Genomic DNA, 17028 nt, shown 5'->3' with positions numbered 1-17028 from the left:
TCACACAGGTAAGAACAATAGATCACTGGAGAAATGAAAAAACCTTGGGGATTTGCTTAATTAGTGGAAATATAGTCTATAACATGTCATCAAAGAAATTAGCATTTTCTATTTCCAATGTATGTCTGGATTTGTTTCTTTGATTAGGAAACATTTAAACTGTTCTACTTTGGAATTTCTAGCATGTATCGAACAGGAGTATGGACGTGTACACTAGAGAGGCTGTATTGAAAGTCTGGTGGTGACAGCACCACTGTTACCCAGAAATAGTATTATTCTGGAAATGAGTCTGCAGTTGGAAGAGAGAATTTTAATTACAAATGTATTCAAGAGGCAGAGTTCATTAAAAAATCCATAAAGCATGAACCTTGCATAAAGGAAAGTTGTTTTTCCAAATTTTATTGTAAACAGAGATATAAAATTATAGGCATTTTAATAAACAGCAAAACATTTTGGAGAATATTTAAATAGTTGAATAGTTAAATGTTGTGATTTGAATTATGCATTATCCCCTGTAGTTGTTTTTGTGGTGAAAATACTTAACATCCACAGTCTTAAACTGTCCAAGGGTACGATATATCACCACTAACCACAGGTCCTGTGCCATACCAGAGATCTTGTTCCTCCTTCCTGTGTGGCTGTGGCTATGAACCCGTGGCTTCCCTCACTGCATCCCCAAAGAAACCACTCTGAGCCTCTGCCCACCTCCACTCCGCACTCAGCTTTAGAAGATTAACTCTTTCAGCTGCATGTGGGTGAGAGCAGACTTTACTTATCTTTCTCAACTCACTTGGGCTGGAGGGGCTGTTACAAGAAGGGCAAAGATGCCGGACATTGACAGGAATGTTGAAAAGAGGCATGATGTTGTTGGGAAGGTAATTTTGATCCTTAGGGAGACAGATTTAGAACATATCAAGAGATTTTAATAGAACTGTTCTGTGACACAGCAGTCTCACTCCTGGGGAGGTGTGCACAGGAATGAATCCAGGATGCTGTGGAAACAGGTCCCTCTCATGGTCACTGAGGCATTATTCATCACAGTCAAAATATAGATCCAGGCATAGGTGAGTGGAAGGCAAAGTGCAGTGAATGATAAACACTGAATGACATTCTACCCTAGAGAAGGAAATCCTATCATTAATGGGAATGCAGCTGAACTTCATTATCTTACATGAAATGAACCTGGAACCAAAAAGCAGAAGTTACTTTTTCAAGTGATCTCACTGTGTATAGCACCATGATGACTGATTTGTTTCTACTTGGGTCACCAGCTTTTGAGAATTAAAGACACCAACTCCTCATGAAGTCAGGAATGAGTTCCAGGCCAACCTCCGATCTCCTCATGTCAGTATCTGACTCACTGCCGGCCACTGGGAAGGTCCTGTTTCCAGACACACCCAGCCTCCTGCATTCCTCAGGGCCCGGCTGAGGATCCCCTGGAATCCCAGCCCTCATTTTACCATTCATTGTTTTTTTCATTTGTTTGTTTGTTTGTTTGTTTGTTTTTGAGACAGTGTATCACTATATAGTTGAGACTGACCTGGAACTCACTATGTAGTCCAGGCTGGTCTCAAATTCACTGCGATCCTCCTGCCTCAGCTTCCCAAGTGCTGGGATTAGAGGTGTGTGCCATCATGCCCGGCTCTATCATTTATTGTTTTAAAGCCCCCAGGTACCCACCAAACAGCCTCACTGTTGGGCAGGTTGTGCCCAGTTAGTGGGCCTGAGGGACAGAGGAGGGCCAAAGTAGCACACTGTGCCCACTACAGATAAACGAGGAAACACAGACCTCAGTATGTAACACATTTTACTCACTTATGAGGTCTCAGACCCAGGGCTCGGGGCCTCTATGTTGTGAACCAGGCACATAGCATCCTACTGCATGGCCTGTGCCAAACCATAGCTCAAGGAGAAAGTTCTTTAAAAATTTTAAAATAATATAAAAATAAGCATTCTTTTACAAAGGATGTCCCTCCTGCCTGGCCTGAGGCCTGAGTTAGATTAGAGCTTGCACCGTAACTGTTCCTCACCTTCTTCCACGCTTCAGGCCCTGGAGGGAACAGTGACCATCACAAATGAGCAGGAATACATCTGGCAGTGCTAGAGTTAGCTCTAGTTCAATTGGTCAGCAAGCACCACAGTCACCAGAAGAAACCCTTCTGTGCCCTAAAACCTACCCAGCCTCACACCCGGTGGCACTGCCCACCTTCTTGCTTGAAGGCTGAAATCTCTGTGCACTAATTCACTAATTCCACCTGTACTCACTCCTTCAGGGTTGCCTGTGTGACTGGAGTGAATTATTCCACCTTTTATCACAGCAGAAAGGATAGAGCGCAAGTGGCCAGTCAGTGCTGTCCTCTTGGTGACATCCACGTGGCAGCAGCCCCGCCTGTGATGTGAGCCCTGTACTGCCCCCCTTCCTCCCTGCCTTCTCTCCCTTGTCTGGTGGCAGGAGATAGGCAGTAAGGAGGAGGAATCCCATGCACTGATTGCCTCACCTCCTATAAAAAGACTTCAGCCTGGCCCTGCACAGCTGCCTTCTGCCTGTGCCTCTAACCCAGCCCACGGCTGCAGAGAGACTTCTGTGACCCCTGCACCAGCGTCACTCCCTCTGCTCTGTCCCGCAGTCTCCTCTGCCTCCAAGTACTACGGTCAGTCCCGACAGCGTCATGACCCCCTGCCTTCTGCCTGAGAGCCCTCTGGCAGTTGGACTGAAGTTGAAGTTGTCTGCCTTCCCAGTGCCATGGTTTGGTCTGTAGCAACTATTTAATAAAGGCATCATCAATGTCTGGACTCATGGGTGGTTAATTTCTAGAAGACTTGGTAAGTGACATTTCCTTCACTTGTAATACAAACTTTGCCCAATTTTCCCCCCAATTTTAGCCCAACACTCTGAAGTTGCATAAACTTTAACAGTTCCCAAACTGTTTGTCTCTCATTGTTCAGAACACAGAGTGACATGTTTTGCGCTCCCTTTTGCTGTGTTTTACCTAATATTCAGGGCAATGCCTCATGCATGCTAGAGTACATGCCAGGTGTTCGTTATTTTCTCTCTTCTCTGCAGAATTTTGCTATTTTTTTCTTTGCCACTTACTTTTACAATGTTTACTTTTTCAGTCTTCATTTTATCGTGGGCCTGAAACCTTGTGTGTTGATATGGGGTAGGCAGTAATAAGTAGGCTTTTGAAGATTTCACCCTTAAAGAATTCATTGTGGTTCGTATGATTTTATCTCCCCATTACCAAGAACACCTCATGCACATTAGGTGAGACAATCTCTACCACAGTCCTTGGAGTGATTCAATGGAGGAAAAGGTGGTTAGCAGCCTGCTCAAGGACAACCCAGTCTCCACTCACCTTGAGGTGAAGAAGGAAGAGACACCTGGGTAAGAGGCCAGTGATGAACAGTTGGGCTGGCTCTAGTGGGGAAGCTTCTCTTCAGAGCCTGGCCTTCATGGAGAGCGAGGTGGGAGTGATCAGAACCCAGGCAGGAGAGAGAGTGATGAGTAGAGGGCTCCTGAGGGTGCCTGGCTCGGCTCCTCTGAGACCTGAGAGTGCAGGGAGACCATTAACTCAGGGCCTCCTCTGTGGAGATGAACACTACGGGGATTTCCCTCTTCTTGTTTGTCTTTAGAACCACCTCGCCTGCATGAGATGATGACAAGACCCTGGAACAATAAACTTACCGTACAGATGGATGGTTATGGAGTCTGCGGCTACATCATGCAGTTTACATGGCTCTAGGAGAAATTGTGCACAGGAAAGAGTGATGCCACTTCCTGGGAATTTCACCTAAAACTTTCAAAGTTGCATTTAAATCAGCACACTTTATGTGGAAACACAACACTACTGTAGAAAATGGAGGAGACTTTTAGCTGGTTAGACATTGATTACCCTCACGGGTGACAACTTTATAGCAGGTTATGAATACTGCATTTGTCAGTGCTATTTCCTTGAAGTGTGCATTCTTCAGAATGTGAGGCTCTTACCAAAATCTGGTGTCAGTCTTACTTCATAAATCTGGCTCTTGGAGTTACAGACAAGGGATAGAGCAGAGCACACAGCAGTAGTAAGGACACAGGACTTTGTTAAAGGAGGATACAGTGCTCAGGTGGGGAGTGGGCTGATGAGAAAACTCAAGAGTGGGATTGAGTGGAGTGGCCCTGTCTGCTTAGGTTTTGAGATTTTATTGGGAACTTTGCTGTATCTAGTGGTGGGATTGAGGGGACTCTGTCCTATTGGGAATCTCCATCCTCACAGTGGGAAGAGCACTTTTGCCTTTATATGGGCTGTGTTGGAAGCAGTGTAGGAGGCTAAGGCTGCTGGAGGGGGAGTGTGGAATCCACAATGCTAATGATGTCATAATCACCAATGGTCACCTTGCGTTCCCCAAACCACATAGAGCACATGTTTTAGGGCTCACATCAGAGGTCTAGAAGTGTGATTTCTAGGCTCATGTCAGGATGTGAAGGAAATATTGTCTTCAAGATCCAGGAGGCATCCTGTTTATCATGAACCTCACTGTAGGGTGTGTCCCACACTGTCTATGCCCTGTCTCAAGAACACCATCTGGCTAATTTTTACCCCTCAGAAAACTTTGGAGAAGATTAACCACCTGGACACCCTGAACTGATAGTACAGGAAGTAAAAAAAAAACAGATTAATAAGGATCTAGAAAAATTAAAAACCAAAATAATTTCCCTGACTGCTACAAACATGGTGAGCAGAATAAAAAATGTTACTAGTGTCTGTGGAAGAGAAACAGATTTAAAAATAGATGAGTTCAGGACAATGATGGAAGTCATAAATGCTCAGCACAGGAAAGAAATGGAAACTGTGGATGCCCAACATGTGAAAAAAATGGAATCAGTGAAACATATTCATACTTATATCCAGGAGATTAAAATCTCTATTGAAAGTATACACAGCAGATTGAGCCAATGTGAAGGCAGAATATCCAATATAGAACATATAATGGCTGTCAGTGACCATGAAAAAAGAGATCTTTTAAAAATAGTAAAAGACTGTGAGAAATCAACTCAAAAGCTCCTAGATGACATTAGATCAAAGGTGAGACTTATCAAACTGCTTAACTTGGAAAATGGATTCTGAATATAACCAGGAAGTTAGTTGCAGAGAGAATTTCAGAAACTGAATATACCAAATATTCAGCTCCAGACTTCAAGGAAAATATACTTAAAACAAACACAGGATGTGCAGAGATATTTAAAATGCTCTAAACTGATTATCTTAAGGAAGTGAATTTTTTAGTCTTTTAATTTTGTCTTCCTATTTCACTCAATTCCAATTTCTGGCAACCAAAACTATAATCCTCTAAATGGAATGGCTTTATTCTATGCAAGAGAGACAATACTCTGCATCTCCCTCTGTTTAACTTATTTCTTATTTTAATTATTAACTTGGCAGAGTGTTCTCCAAATCCACTGCAGTTGTTGCAAACAGGATCAACAGCATTCTATCATGTATATAAACTGCATTGTCTTAACCATTTGGTCATTATGAACACTGTGTTTGCTCCATCCCCTGGCTGTTGTGAATGGTGTTGCAGGGACTATGTGTGCTCAGATCTCTCTCCAACATAGTGAGTTTAAATCTTTCCACAGGGACACACAGCTCATAGTTGCTGGGAGGATGGGTCTTATGAAGATATCATGTGTTTAAGAAGCTGGATGGGATCATTGATTTGATTTGATCACTGCACTTTATATTAAAAAATTACAACTCCACTTTGGACCCCATAAAAATGTACTGCTACACTCTGAAACATCCATTAAATGTTAAAAAAATCATAAGAAAAAGTCTACTCAAATGTACTCCTTTTAAACTTTCCTATTTGAAAAATATTTGGCCGAAGACAACCTAAGAAAGTACAAGAAAGTGAAGTTGTGATTCTATTGTTTCAAGTGTTCTGCAAAAAGAAAAAACATTTCTAATAAATTTTAACTTGATAAATTAGTTATGTCTTGCAGTACAAGTAGTATGACACTGAATGTCGCATAACCACAGTTGAGCCACACGTTGCTCTCAACACCTCCTCTCCCTCCCTCCATCTCTCTCTCTCTCTCTCTCTCTCTCTCTCTCTCTCTCTCTCTCTCTCCCTCTCTCTGTCTCTCCTTTTCCCTCTCTCCCATTTACTGGGATTGTGTGTCATCATCTGTTAACAGTAACAACTTATGGGGGAGATATCATTTGCAGACAAGGAGAAGAAAAGCAAAGGCAGAGGAATCCCTCACTTCAAATGAGATTAGGGAGAGATGTACAAAGTGTGAGACAGCACGAAATTGTGTAGAAAAGCACCACCCAAGTAAGATGTTGTAGTGAGAGATATGAATGTGTTTAACCACAATGCAACATCACATTTCTGCAAAATCCTCAATAGGAGGCAAAGGTAAATGTCACTGGACAGGGCTCTCGTTAAAGTTGCATGAAAACAAAAGACACATTGAGCCGATAGCAGCGACTGTCTTAGTGAGAGTGAAAGTCACACTCTTCTTTCTTGTCTCCAACACTCCTGAAGGTTTGCAGAGTTAAGTGCAGGTTAATTTGTTTGTTTTTATTTATATTCTTTATTAATTTTATTATATGACAGTATTGCCATCACATTTATATAAATGTGGAATGAATTACCTGAATTTCTCTTTTTTTTCTTATGGAGAAACTTGCCTTGATATACAAGTACTTTGAACTACAAGCACGTTTCCACCACAAATTATGCCCCAAACCATGATTTTATTGCATGTATTTTCATAAATTCATTTAGCAGAAGTTTTGAGAAAAGCGTTTAGGACTCTTGTCCACTTACTGTTTTCTGTGATCCTTTATTCCCATGAAATCATTTATCTTTATGGGGAATTAGCTGGCCTTCTGCTCCCTGGATGACATCTATATCTAGGTTATCACTTTTTCTATTGCTTAAAAATGATAGATGTATATGTACATCTGTTCATTCGTTTATTGTGAATAGAAAGTAACTCCATGGTCCACCCTGCATGTACTTAGATCTTCTACCTTCCACTGTTTCTGAACTTTCATGGGTTAAGTTTCTCACAAGTTTGTACACAATCTGGATTTTCTGTTTTCTTTGCATTCTAGGTCCATGTACATGTTCTTTATTCTCCTAAAATATTTTGTGTACTTCTTTATTAAGGAAGAAAATCCCACTGTTTTCTGAAGAGCTCCATCCTCACTATTCTTATTCAGTATGGGACTGGAAACTTTATCCTGAGCAATTACACATAGGAGGGAAGTAAAGGGACACAAATAGCAAATGACAAAGTAAAATTGCCCCAGATTGCAGATAACATATACATAGCTAAGAGTTATAGAGTCAATTACATGTCTTTTAAACTTATAGATTTGGCAGAGTAGTAGGAAGCCTGCATGAACATGCAAAATGTATCATTTCCTGATATATTAATTACAAATTCACTGAGAAAGGAAATAGTCAAAAATTACACTGTCAATAGACACATATGTACATACACTCATGTGTGCACAAATGCACTAAAATACTAAGGATAAAGTTACCCTGTGAGGTAAAAGATTCCTCCATTGAAAATTATAAATCACTGAAGAAAGAAGTTGAAGAACATCCTGGGAGTGGAAAGAATTATCATCTGCTTGGTTAGGACATTTATTTTGTCTTTTCCCTTCTCTGCCCCCAAATCTTGTTCCTCTCACCTATCTGTGCATGTTTGCAATACATGATGTTTACTTCCTTGTGTGGATTTGGTGCCTGCTCATGACACCCCAATTCTGCTTTTCCTCCCCTGTTCCTATTTAATGTGATGTTGGCAATATATCTCTCTTTTTCATCCATCCTTGATCTACCTCTCTACTTCCTCTTATCTGTATTTTTACTTTGGGATTCTCATACAAAAGAAGCAATGTGATATTTGAACTTGTGTTTCTGATTCTTTTAAGTAACATTAGGCACTTAAGGTACATCCATTTTCTTACAAATCAGCGAGGTTCTTTCTTTATAGCAGAGCAGTACTGCGTTGTGTAAAAACACTACATTTTCTGAATCCATTTATCTGTTAGTGGTCATATAGGCAGATTCCAATATTTAGTTACACTGAATTGTGTTGCTATAAACATGGATGTGTCTGTATCACTGTAATATAATGGATTTATTTCTTTTAGGAGGATATCTCCCAGTGGAATGGCTGGATGAAATGAATTTTCTGCAGTGATTTCTATAGTGATTTTACTAGTATAAATTCCCATGTACACTATAAAAATGTTGTAACAATGTTCCTATTTAATGTGATGTTGGCAATAGATTTGTTATCAACATCTTTGAGCAGATTGAGATAATGTCCCTTTATATCAGTATGAAAGAGTGCTTAGTAAGGAAATGGATTTCTTGCAAGATACAAAGGTGCATAAGAATTTACAAGATTGCCTTAAAATGGCTGCATCAGGTGTGCAAGAATACTCAAGTGCTGTCTGCATGCCAGAGACTTCAAGGATCTTCAAAGGCTGGAGCTCAGCGTAGTGTCACATGGGAATCCACATCAGGGAGGAAAAGGGTCTGTGCTGGAGGCTGAAGAGTCTGCACTGGAAGCCAGCAGATGACTTCCAAGGTGAAGGCAAGGACTGCAGCTCCTGCTTCCCCTTTGTAGTGTTCTGGATAGTGCTCCCTAGGGTAGGCCTTCCACACCCAGAACTCTGCTGAACCAGTTTTGTGGGGCATTTCTTACTCAGTGAAGTATCACAATAGCCATTTTCTTCAGTGGTTTTATTTATAATATATTGCCGTATTTCCTTAGAGGCTTTTTATGTGTGTATTGAGATGATCACGTGATTTTATTCTCATTTCTCTTTATGAGGTGGATCACGCTTATTGATCAGCATGGATATGTTGAACCATCCTTGCATTTTTGGGATGAAGCCTACTTGGTTGTGATGTATGATCTTTTTCATGATTGTGTTTAGTTTGCCAGCATCTTGTTGAGGATCTTTGCAGTTCTATTCACTAAGTAATGGGAATATAGTTCTCCTTTTGGTTGAATCTGTGTCTGGTTTTGGAATCTGGGCATTAGTACCTTTCAGGAAAGACTTTGTTGTATTCTTGCCTTTTAATTTCACTAAATATCTTGAAAAATACTGCTGTTATAACTTCCCTAAAGCTTTTGGCAGTACAACAGTGTAGAACTGCTATTTTGGCAATTCAACTATCTGGAACTGCTATTTTCTTAGTGGGTTATATATTACTGCTTTAATGTTATTTTTTGTTTTAATTTTATTGCTATAATTTTAATGGATTATTCTGGGAATTTAAATCTCTTCCTTTAATTTTGGTAATTTGTACATATCTATAAAACTATCCATTTCTTCTGAATTCTCCAATTTGTTGGTGTACACATATGTGAAGTAAATGTTAATAAGGTGTTTTGTTTTGCTTTGTTATTGGCAGCATCCACTGTGATTTCATACTTTTATTTTTAATTGCTTTTTTTTGGTCTTTCCTCTTTTTTCATTTGATTGCCTAACATTTTGTCTAATTTTACTTTTGTTCATATTTGATGAACCAATTCTTTAACTCATTAATTCTTCTTATTTTTTTGGCCCAATTTCACTCATCTCTTATTTTAACTCTATAATTTCATTCCTTCTACTAGCTTTTGTTTTGGATTGGTCTTGTGTTTCTATAACCTAAAGGTGCATAATTAGTTTATTTATTTAGTTCACTCTATTTTTGTGCTATGAGCATTCACATCTACAAACTTCCTCTTGGGACTGCTTTCATTGTGTCATAAGTTCTGTTATGTTATACTTGCATTATCATTTACTTCTGGGAAATGTCTTTTTCTTCCTTGATTTCTTTCATAATCCATTGTTTAGTTCAGAGTATGTTTTTTAGTTTCCTTACATTTGCATAATTTCTATTATCTTTTATTGTTTATTTCTAACCTCACTGGCTATGGTCTGATAACACGAAAGATATAATTTCAATTCATGTACATTTATTTGAGGTTGATTTATTTAATCCTTAAATGCTGTTTATAGAAAAGTAAATTAGTATAGCCACTGTGAATTCCTTTTTAAAATAAAACTAAAACTAAAAATAGAGGAGACATATGATTTAGTGCATTCTTCTATGTCATATAATTTAAAGTAATTAAATTCAGAATAAAATACAAATACATACAAATATTTCTTGTGCTGTTAATCACAGTAGCAAAGTTTTTAAATCAACTTAGATGCCTATCATTGGATGAATAGAAAAAGAAAAAGTTCATATAATCACAGCGAAATATTATTCTGTGGTAAAGGAAAGCAAATTCAGGTTATTTTCAGACAAATTCAAGGATTTGAAGATCATCATTCTAAGAAAATCCAGATAGACACTGCAATCCAAACACAACAATTCTGTTCCTACATAGAATCTGAAGTGGGTAGATGACATGATAGGAGATGAGGGACAGTTAGGGAAGGAAATGGTATACAGGAGAGGGCATATGAAGTCTAAGAGGGGGGATGTGGAGGACAGATGTGACTAATGCCAATAACATGCATTAGAGAAGGGTCACACTGAAAACCATTATTGTGTACCACTAGTAGCACTATGATGAAAAGGAAGGATGGAAAGAAAGGAAGCAAGAAATAAAGAGAGAAATGAAAGAGCAAGAAAGGAAGAAAGAGAGAGAGAGAGAGAGAGAGAGAGAGAGAGAGAGAGAGAGAAAGAGAGAGAGAACAAAAAAAAGAAGGAAAGAAAAAATAAGGAGGAGGTGACCAAGTCAGATTATTCCAGGGATGCAAGGATGATTCAACATACTTAAATCAATACATGCAGTACTTTATACTAACAGAGTCAAGAACAAGAAGCATATAATCATCTCAATAGATAAAAAAAGCATTTGACAAAGTTCAACACCCATTGATGATAAAAACAGGAGAGAAAATTGGAATAGATGGTCTTTATCTTAACTTGATAAAAGCTATGAAAAACCAACAGCCAACATCATATTAAATGGCCCAAAAATGAAAACTTTCATGTACATTCAGGAATAAGACAAGGATGCCCACTATCACCACTCCTCTTCAATATAGTTCTGGAAACATTAGCCATGGCAATTAGACATGAGGAAGAAATTAAAGCAATAGAGATAGAAAAGGAAAAGTTGAAGTGTCATTATTTGCTCATGATATGATACTCTATGTAGAAGACCCAAAAAACTCCACCAAAAGACTTCTAGACTTAATTGACACATTCAATAGAGTAGCTGAGTCAACAATCAAAAATCAATAGCCTTCTTGTACACAAATAGCAGACTCACTGAGAGAGAAATCAGGGAAACAGTTCCTTTCACAATAGCATCCAAAAAAAAATGAAGTATCTAGGAATCAATCTAATGAAAGAAGCAAAAGACCTTTACAATGAAAGCTATAGCACTCTGAAAAAAGAGATCGAAGAGGATACAAGAAAATGGAAAGATATCCCCTGCTCTTGGGTAGGAAGAATCAACAGAGTGAAAATGGCCATACTGCCAAAGCTGCTATACAGGGTCAATGCAATCCCGACTGAAATTCCAACAGTATATTTCATGGAGCTAGAGAAAATGATCCAAAAATTCATTTGGAACCAGCAGAGATCTAGAATTGCTGAAGCCATTCTAGGCAACAGAGACATGGCAGAGGGTATAGCAATTCCCAACTTGAAACTATACTAGAAAGCCACTGTGATACTGGCAAAGAAAAAGTCTTGAAGATCAGTGGAATAGTTTGGAAGATACAGAAACAATTCCAGATATACTCAGCTACCTCATCTTTGACAAAGGAGCCAATCATCCTCACTGGAGGCAAAATAGCCTCTTTAATAAATGGTGTTGGAAAAACTGGATTTCAACAGTCCAAAGATTAAAACTAGACCCTTATCATTCACCATACACTAAAATAAAATCCAAGTGGATTAAAGATCTAAATACTAAAAAGGAAACACTAAACTTGCTGGAAGTTAGGCAGAACTTTTGAAGACACTGGCATAGGAAAAGACTTTATGAACAAATCCTCAGTAGCATGGGAACTAGCACAGAGTCAACAACTGGGATTTCATCTTTTTTAAAAAAAGTTTTGCACTGCAAGAAAAACCACCAACAAGGCTAAGGGACAACCTACAATGTGGGGAAAAAAAAGTTTACCTGCTGTTCCTCAGATAAAGGTCTACTATGCAGAATATATGAAGAACTCAAAAAAATCAGACCTCTAAAATAGACAGACACATTTCAAAAATGGGCATCTGAAATGAACAGACATTTCATAGACAAAGAAGTAAAATCAGAATATAAACATATGAAAAAATGTTCCACATCACTGGTCATTTGAGCGAGGCAGATGTAAACAATAATGAGAATCCACTTCACCCCAGAAAGAATGGCTGCTATCAAGAAATCAACCAATAACAAATGTTGTAAGGTTTGTGAGGAGAAAGGAACACTTCTCCATTGTTGGTGGGAGTGTAGACGGTGCAACCACTATGGAAATCTATATGGAGATACCTCAAAGAACTAGGACTAGAGGTTCCATTTGACCCAGCCATCTCTCTGCTGGGTATCTTTCTAAAAGAATTAAAAGAATCATACCACAGTGATATATGTGTGCCCATGTTTATAGCAGTACAGTTTGTAATAGCTAAGACTTCCCAACTGAGCATCAGCTGGAGACTGGATAAAGAAGGTGTGGTTTTTCTATAAAATGGAGTACTTCTCAGCCATAAAGAATGAGAAACTGGCCAGGGATTTAGCTCCGTGGTGTCCTCTCCTGCCTCACAAGTGCAAGGACCTAAGTTCAATCTCTGGTACTGCCCACCCCGCAAGAATGAGACACTAGTCATTCATAGGAAATGGATGCATATGAAGACCATACTCTTAAGTGAAATAAATAAGACACACATGTGTTAGTACTGAATAGTTTCTCTGATGTCAAAACTAAAAGTGTAAATATGATCCAAATTGTATAATTGACAATGTGAAATAGGAAGAAAAGGGCTAAAGGTGTAGGAGAAGTGGTTAGGGTAGGGGAAAGGAAATAAGGGAAAAGAAAAAATATAGAAAATGAAAAAATGGAAACAAAGTTTCCAAATAGAGAAGGGTGGAGGGGATGAAGGGAAAAATTGTACGAGGAAAAAATTAGAACCAAGATTTATCATGTAAAAGTACAAGATCCCAGTGATGAATGTAACTGTACTGTATACATAGAAAGTAACAATAAACTCAATGAGGGAAAAAAGAAAAAGGAATGAAGAACAGAGAAAAATAGAAAGAAAGAAAGAAAAAAAAATAAAAAGAAAGGACAAAATAAATAAATGAAGGAAGAAAGGAAAAGGGCTAGGGATTCAGCTGTGTTCTGCAGTTTGATACTGGTACAAAATAATAAAAAAATTAAAAAAAATTTAAAGTAAGAAACAGTTACTAACCAGCAAAGATGTATGAATTATGCAGCACATTCTCTCTACAGAGACCAGATACATATGAAGGGCGCCACAAAGGACTATGTCTGCTGATGAGACTAAATATGATAGAATATTCTGGTCCCAAGGGTTTTCCAGTCACTGAGGTGGCTGATGTTGCAAACTGTGAACTCTTCCTTGAAGCTCATGAATGCTCTTTAGGAAAAGCAGGTGTAATAAGTCTGCTCATTGATGTGTGCCTGGGATTGCTCAGGAGGCAGGAAGAGGTCATCTGGATTTTAAAGATTTCAGGCTGCCCTGGGATTGCAGGATCCTCTTCCATGCTGTCTGCACATCCTTGTTTCTCAGGGTGTAGATGAGTGGATTGAGCACAGGGGTGATAAAGCAGCAGAAAAAGGATATGAACTTGGCTTGGGAACTCTTGGATGAAGGCTGGAGGTACAAGTACGTGCCTGGTCCAAAGTACAAGGTGACCACGAACAAGTGGGAGCTGCAGGTACTGAGTGCCTTGTGCCTTCCTTCAGCTGAAGGGAGCTTCAGTACAGCCCTGGCAATGAGTATGTAGGAGATGATGATCATCAGGGGAGCCAACACCCCAAATGGAATGGTCATCAAGGTGAGGGCCAGCTCATTAGCAGAGGTGTCACCACAGGCCAGCTTGATGAGTTCAGTTACCTCACAGAAGAAGTGGCCCAGGGTATGGTGCCCACAGAGGGGAAGCTGGAAGGTGAGTATGCCTTGGAGCAGAGCATTGGCCAGGCCACTGGACCAGCATACAGCTGCCATCTGCACACAGACCCAGGGACGCATGATGAGAGTGTAGTGGAGGGGCCGGCAGATGGCCACATAGCGATCAATGGCCATCATGGCCAGCAGGGCGCATTCAGTGCAGCTAGTGCAGCTGAAAATACTGACCTGTGTGACACAGCCCCAGGCAGCAACGGTCTTGTCTGGTCCCCAGAGGTTGGCCAGCAGCTGGGGCACAGTGGCACAGGTGAGACTGAGGTCCACCAGAGAGAGGTTGTTCAGGAAAAAGTACATGGGTGTCTGGAGCCTGGGGTCCACCAGGGAGAGAAGGATGATGGAGCTGTTCCCCAGCAGGGTGAGGATGTAGGAGATCAGGACCACTGCAAAGAGGGGCCTCTCCAGCCAGGGAAACTCTGAGAAACCCAGCAGGACAAAAGTGTTGGGAAAACTTACATTTTCTATTTCCATGGCATCTGTGTCTAAGATATGGCTGGAAGGAAAGGTACAAGTTTTGAGGGCAAGCATAGCTTTTGTTTTTTCAATCAGTGATATTATTAGTGTATGCTTTTTTACATAATGAAAACTCCTGGAAACTGGTGACATCTACATTAAAAATGATTTTAAAAAAACTAATAAAATAACAATGACAACAAAAAGAAACACTCACAACAATCCACAGTACCACAGAAGAATCTGTTTGTCTGGAGGGAAGCTGTGTTTCCAGGCTTCCAGTGCTGCTTCTGCAGTTCCAGTCTAAGGAGCCTGCACCTCCCTGAGCTCCCAGGGAAAGGAGCCAAGCTTTCATCATCTCTACAGCAAAGGAGGTCATGGCACACCCACAATTTGCACTTGATCATTGCAACTAAACCTGTGCAGTTAATGCAGAGGACATTGGCACTGAGACCCTGGGCCATGCATCAGAGGACCAGTGTCAGCAGGCAGTGTGTCCCCTGAAGCCAGGGAGTCACCCTTCACCCTGAAGCACCAATCTGCAGGAAGCAGAGGTGCAGTGACAGAGGCACTTAGCTCTGCAATGAATCCTGTGGAAAAGGTTCTGGAGGCTTTCTGCTACCACACTCTTCAACAAACAGAACTAAAGGTTTATCATCAGAAAATCTCTGCATTGACTCTCTTGATGGAAATACTCTTCAAATGTAAAACTCTAAAGAAATCATTCATTCAGTGCAGTCATAATATGCCTGACTTTGAATGCTTTTCTTTTTACTTGTTTATTTAGACAGCATCTGGCAATGGCATTTTAAAATAGATACCTGCTGTGCAGAGCACACTGAGTTGGAGCCTGGAGATTGGACTCAGCAGTTGGAGATTGGAAGACCTGCAGCTGTTTTGGAGACGGTGCTGGACTGGCCTCCTGTCCTTACAGGAGCTCACACTGAGAGGAGAGGGAAATACGCCCTGTACTATGTTCTTAGTAGGAAAATACATAAACATGTACAGAGCTCCAATTTGCATAAAATAAATTTTATATTTTAAACTTATTTATTTTATGTCAACAGATATATTTGGTTACCATGTGCAACATGATCCATTGCAGTAAATGCACACATGGAGGGGCCAAATGCAGCTAATCCCATGTGTATTACCCACGCCGTAGTCACTGTGGTGATAACATCTGACAGCCACTCCCTCATCAAGATCAAGAACCCGGGATGGATCCCTTGAGCTTTCCTCCTCTCTGGCTCGACACTAGTGTCCTTCTTCACCCACCTCTAAACCCCACCACTGTACCAGTTTTGGTCACCACCACTCTAATCTCTGCTTCAAACCACACTCTTCAACAAACAGAACTAAAGGTTTATCATCAGAAAATCTCTGCATTGACTCTCTTGATGGAAATACTCTTCAAATGTAAAACTCTAAAGAAATCATTCATTCAGTGCAGTCATAATATGCCTGACTTTGAATGCTTTTCTTTTTACTTGTTTATTTAGACAGCATCTGGCAATGGCATTTTAAAATAGATACCTGCTGTGCAGAGCACACTGAGTTGGAGCCTGGAGATTGGACTCAGCAGTTGGAGATTGGAAGACCTGCAGCTGTTTTGGAGACGGTGCTGGACTGGCCTCCTGTCCTTACAGGAGCTCACACTGAGAGGAGAGGGAAATACGCCCTGTACTATGTTCTTAGTAGGAAAATACATAAACATGTACAGAGCTCCAATTTGCATAAAATAAATTTTATATTTTAAACTTATTGATTTTATGTCAACAGATATATTTGGTTACCATGTGCAACATGATCCATTGCAGTTAATGCACACATGGAGGGGCCAAATGCAGCTAATCCCATGTGTATTACCCACGCAGTACTCACTGTGCTGATAACATCTGACAGCCACTCCCTCATCAAGATCAAGAACCCGGGATGGATCCCTTGAGCTTTCCTCCTCTCTGGCTCGACACTAGTGTCCTTCTTCACCCACCTCTAAACCCCACCACTGTACCAGTTTTGGTCACCACCACTCTAATCTCTGCTTCAGACCAACTTTTTCAGGTTCAAAGTCTGAGTGAGTCCAACTGTAGTTTTCTGTCCCCTCCCTGATATCAGAATGGCTGAGAAAGAAAAGACAAAGATAACAAGTGTGGGAAGGGCATGAGGTGGGAATCCAGGTCCACGTTGGTGGGGTACCTCAGTGCAGCCTCTGTCTAAACCCATATGTGGGTTCCTGAATAAGCTATTAGCTCAAAATACTGTTAGAGGTATTTAACTTGATCAGCTGACTGACTTGCGAGAAGAGTGAGAGTTGTTCTTTTTAAAAATGAGCAATGAATGAAGTATTTCCCTGGCTTCCCTTGCTGCTATCAGGTCAGGCTTGCTATCAAGGAC

The 17028-nt window shown here is 40.2% G+C and overlaps 1 protein-coding gene and 1 long non-coding RNA gene across 2 annotated transcripts; both read right to left on the bottom strand.

Annotated features, from left to right (window-relative positions):
- Window positions 1-3466: 3466 nt before the first annotated feature.
- Window positions 3467-4066, bottom strand: LOC104863336. The gene is made up of 3 exons (XR_780525.1): window positions 3989-4066; window positions 3686-3739; window positions 3467-3547 (listed from the first exon to the last, which is right to left on the bottom strand). It is a non-coding gene; the product is annotated as an uncharacterized LOC104863336 (long non-coding RNA).
- A 9635-nt stretch (window positions 4067-13701) lies between these two features.
- LOC104863341 (olfactory receptor 2G3-like) lies at window positions 13702-14649 on the bottom strand. The gene has a single exon (XM_010625711.1). The coding sequence runs from the start codon at window positions 14647-14649 to the stop codon at window positions 13702-13704; it is 948 nt and encodes a 315-aa protein (XP_010624013.1).
- Between the last annotated feature and the right edge of the window lie 2379 nt (window positions 14650-17028).

Source organism: Fukomys damarensis, unplaced genomic scaffold (genome assembly GCF_012274545.1).
Source record: "Fukomys damarensis isolate Sample0158 unplaced genomic scaffold, DMR_v1.0_HiC HiC_scaffold_3, whole genome shotgun sequence".
NCBI classification, from domain to species: domain Eukaryota; kingdom Metazoa; phylum Chordata; class Mammalia; order Rodentia; family Bathyergidae; genus Fukomys; species Fukomys damarensis.
The sequence above is the reverse complement of the archived record's forward strand: the minus strand, read 5'-3'. Positions and strand labels throughout refer to the sequence as shown.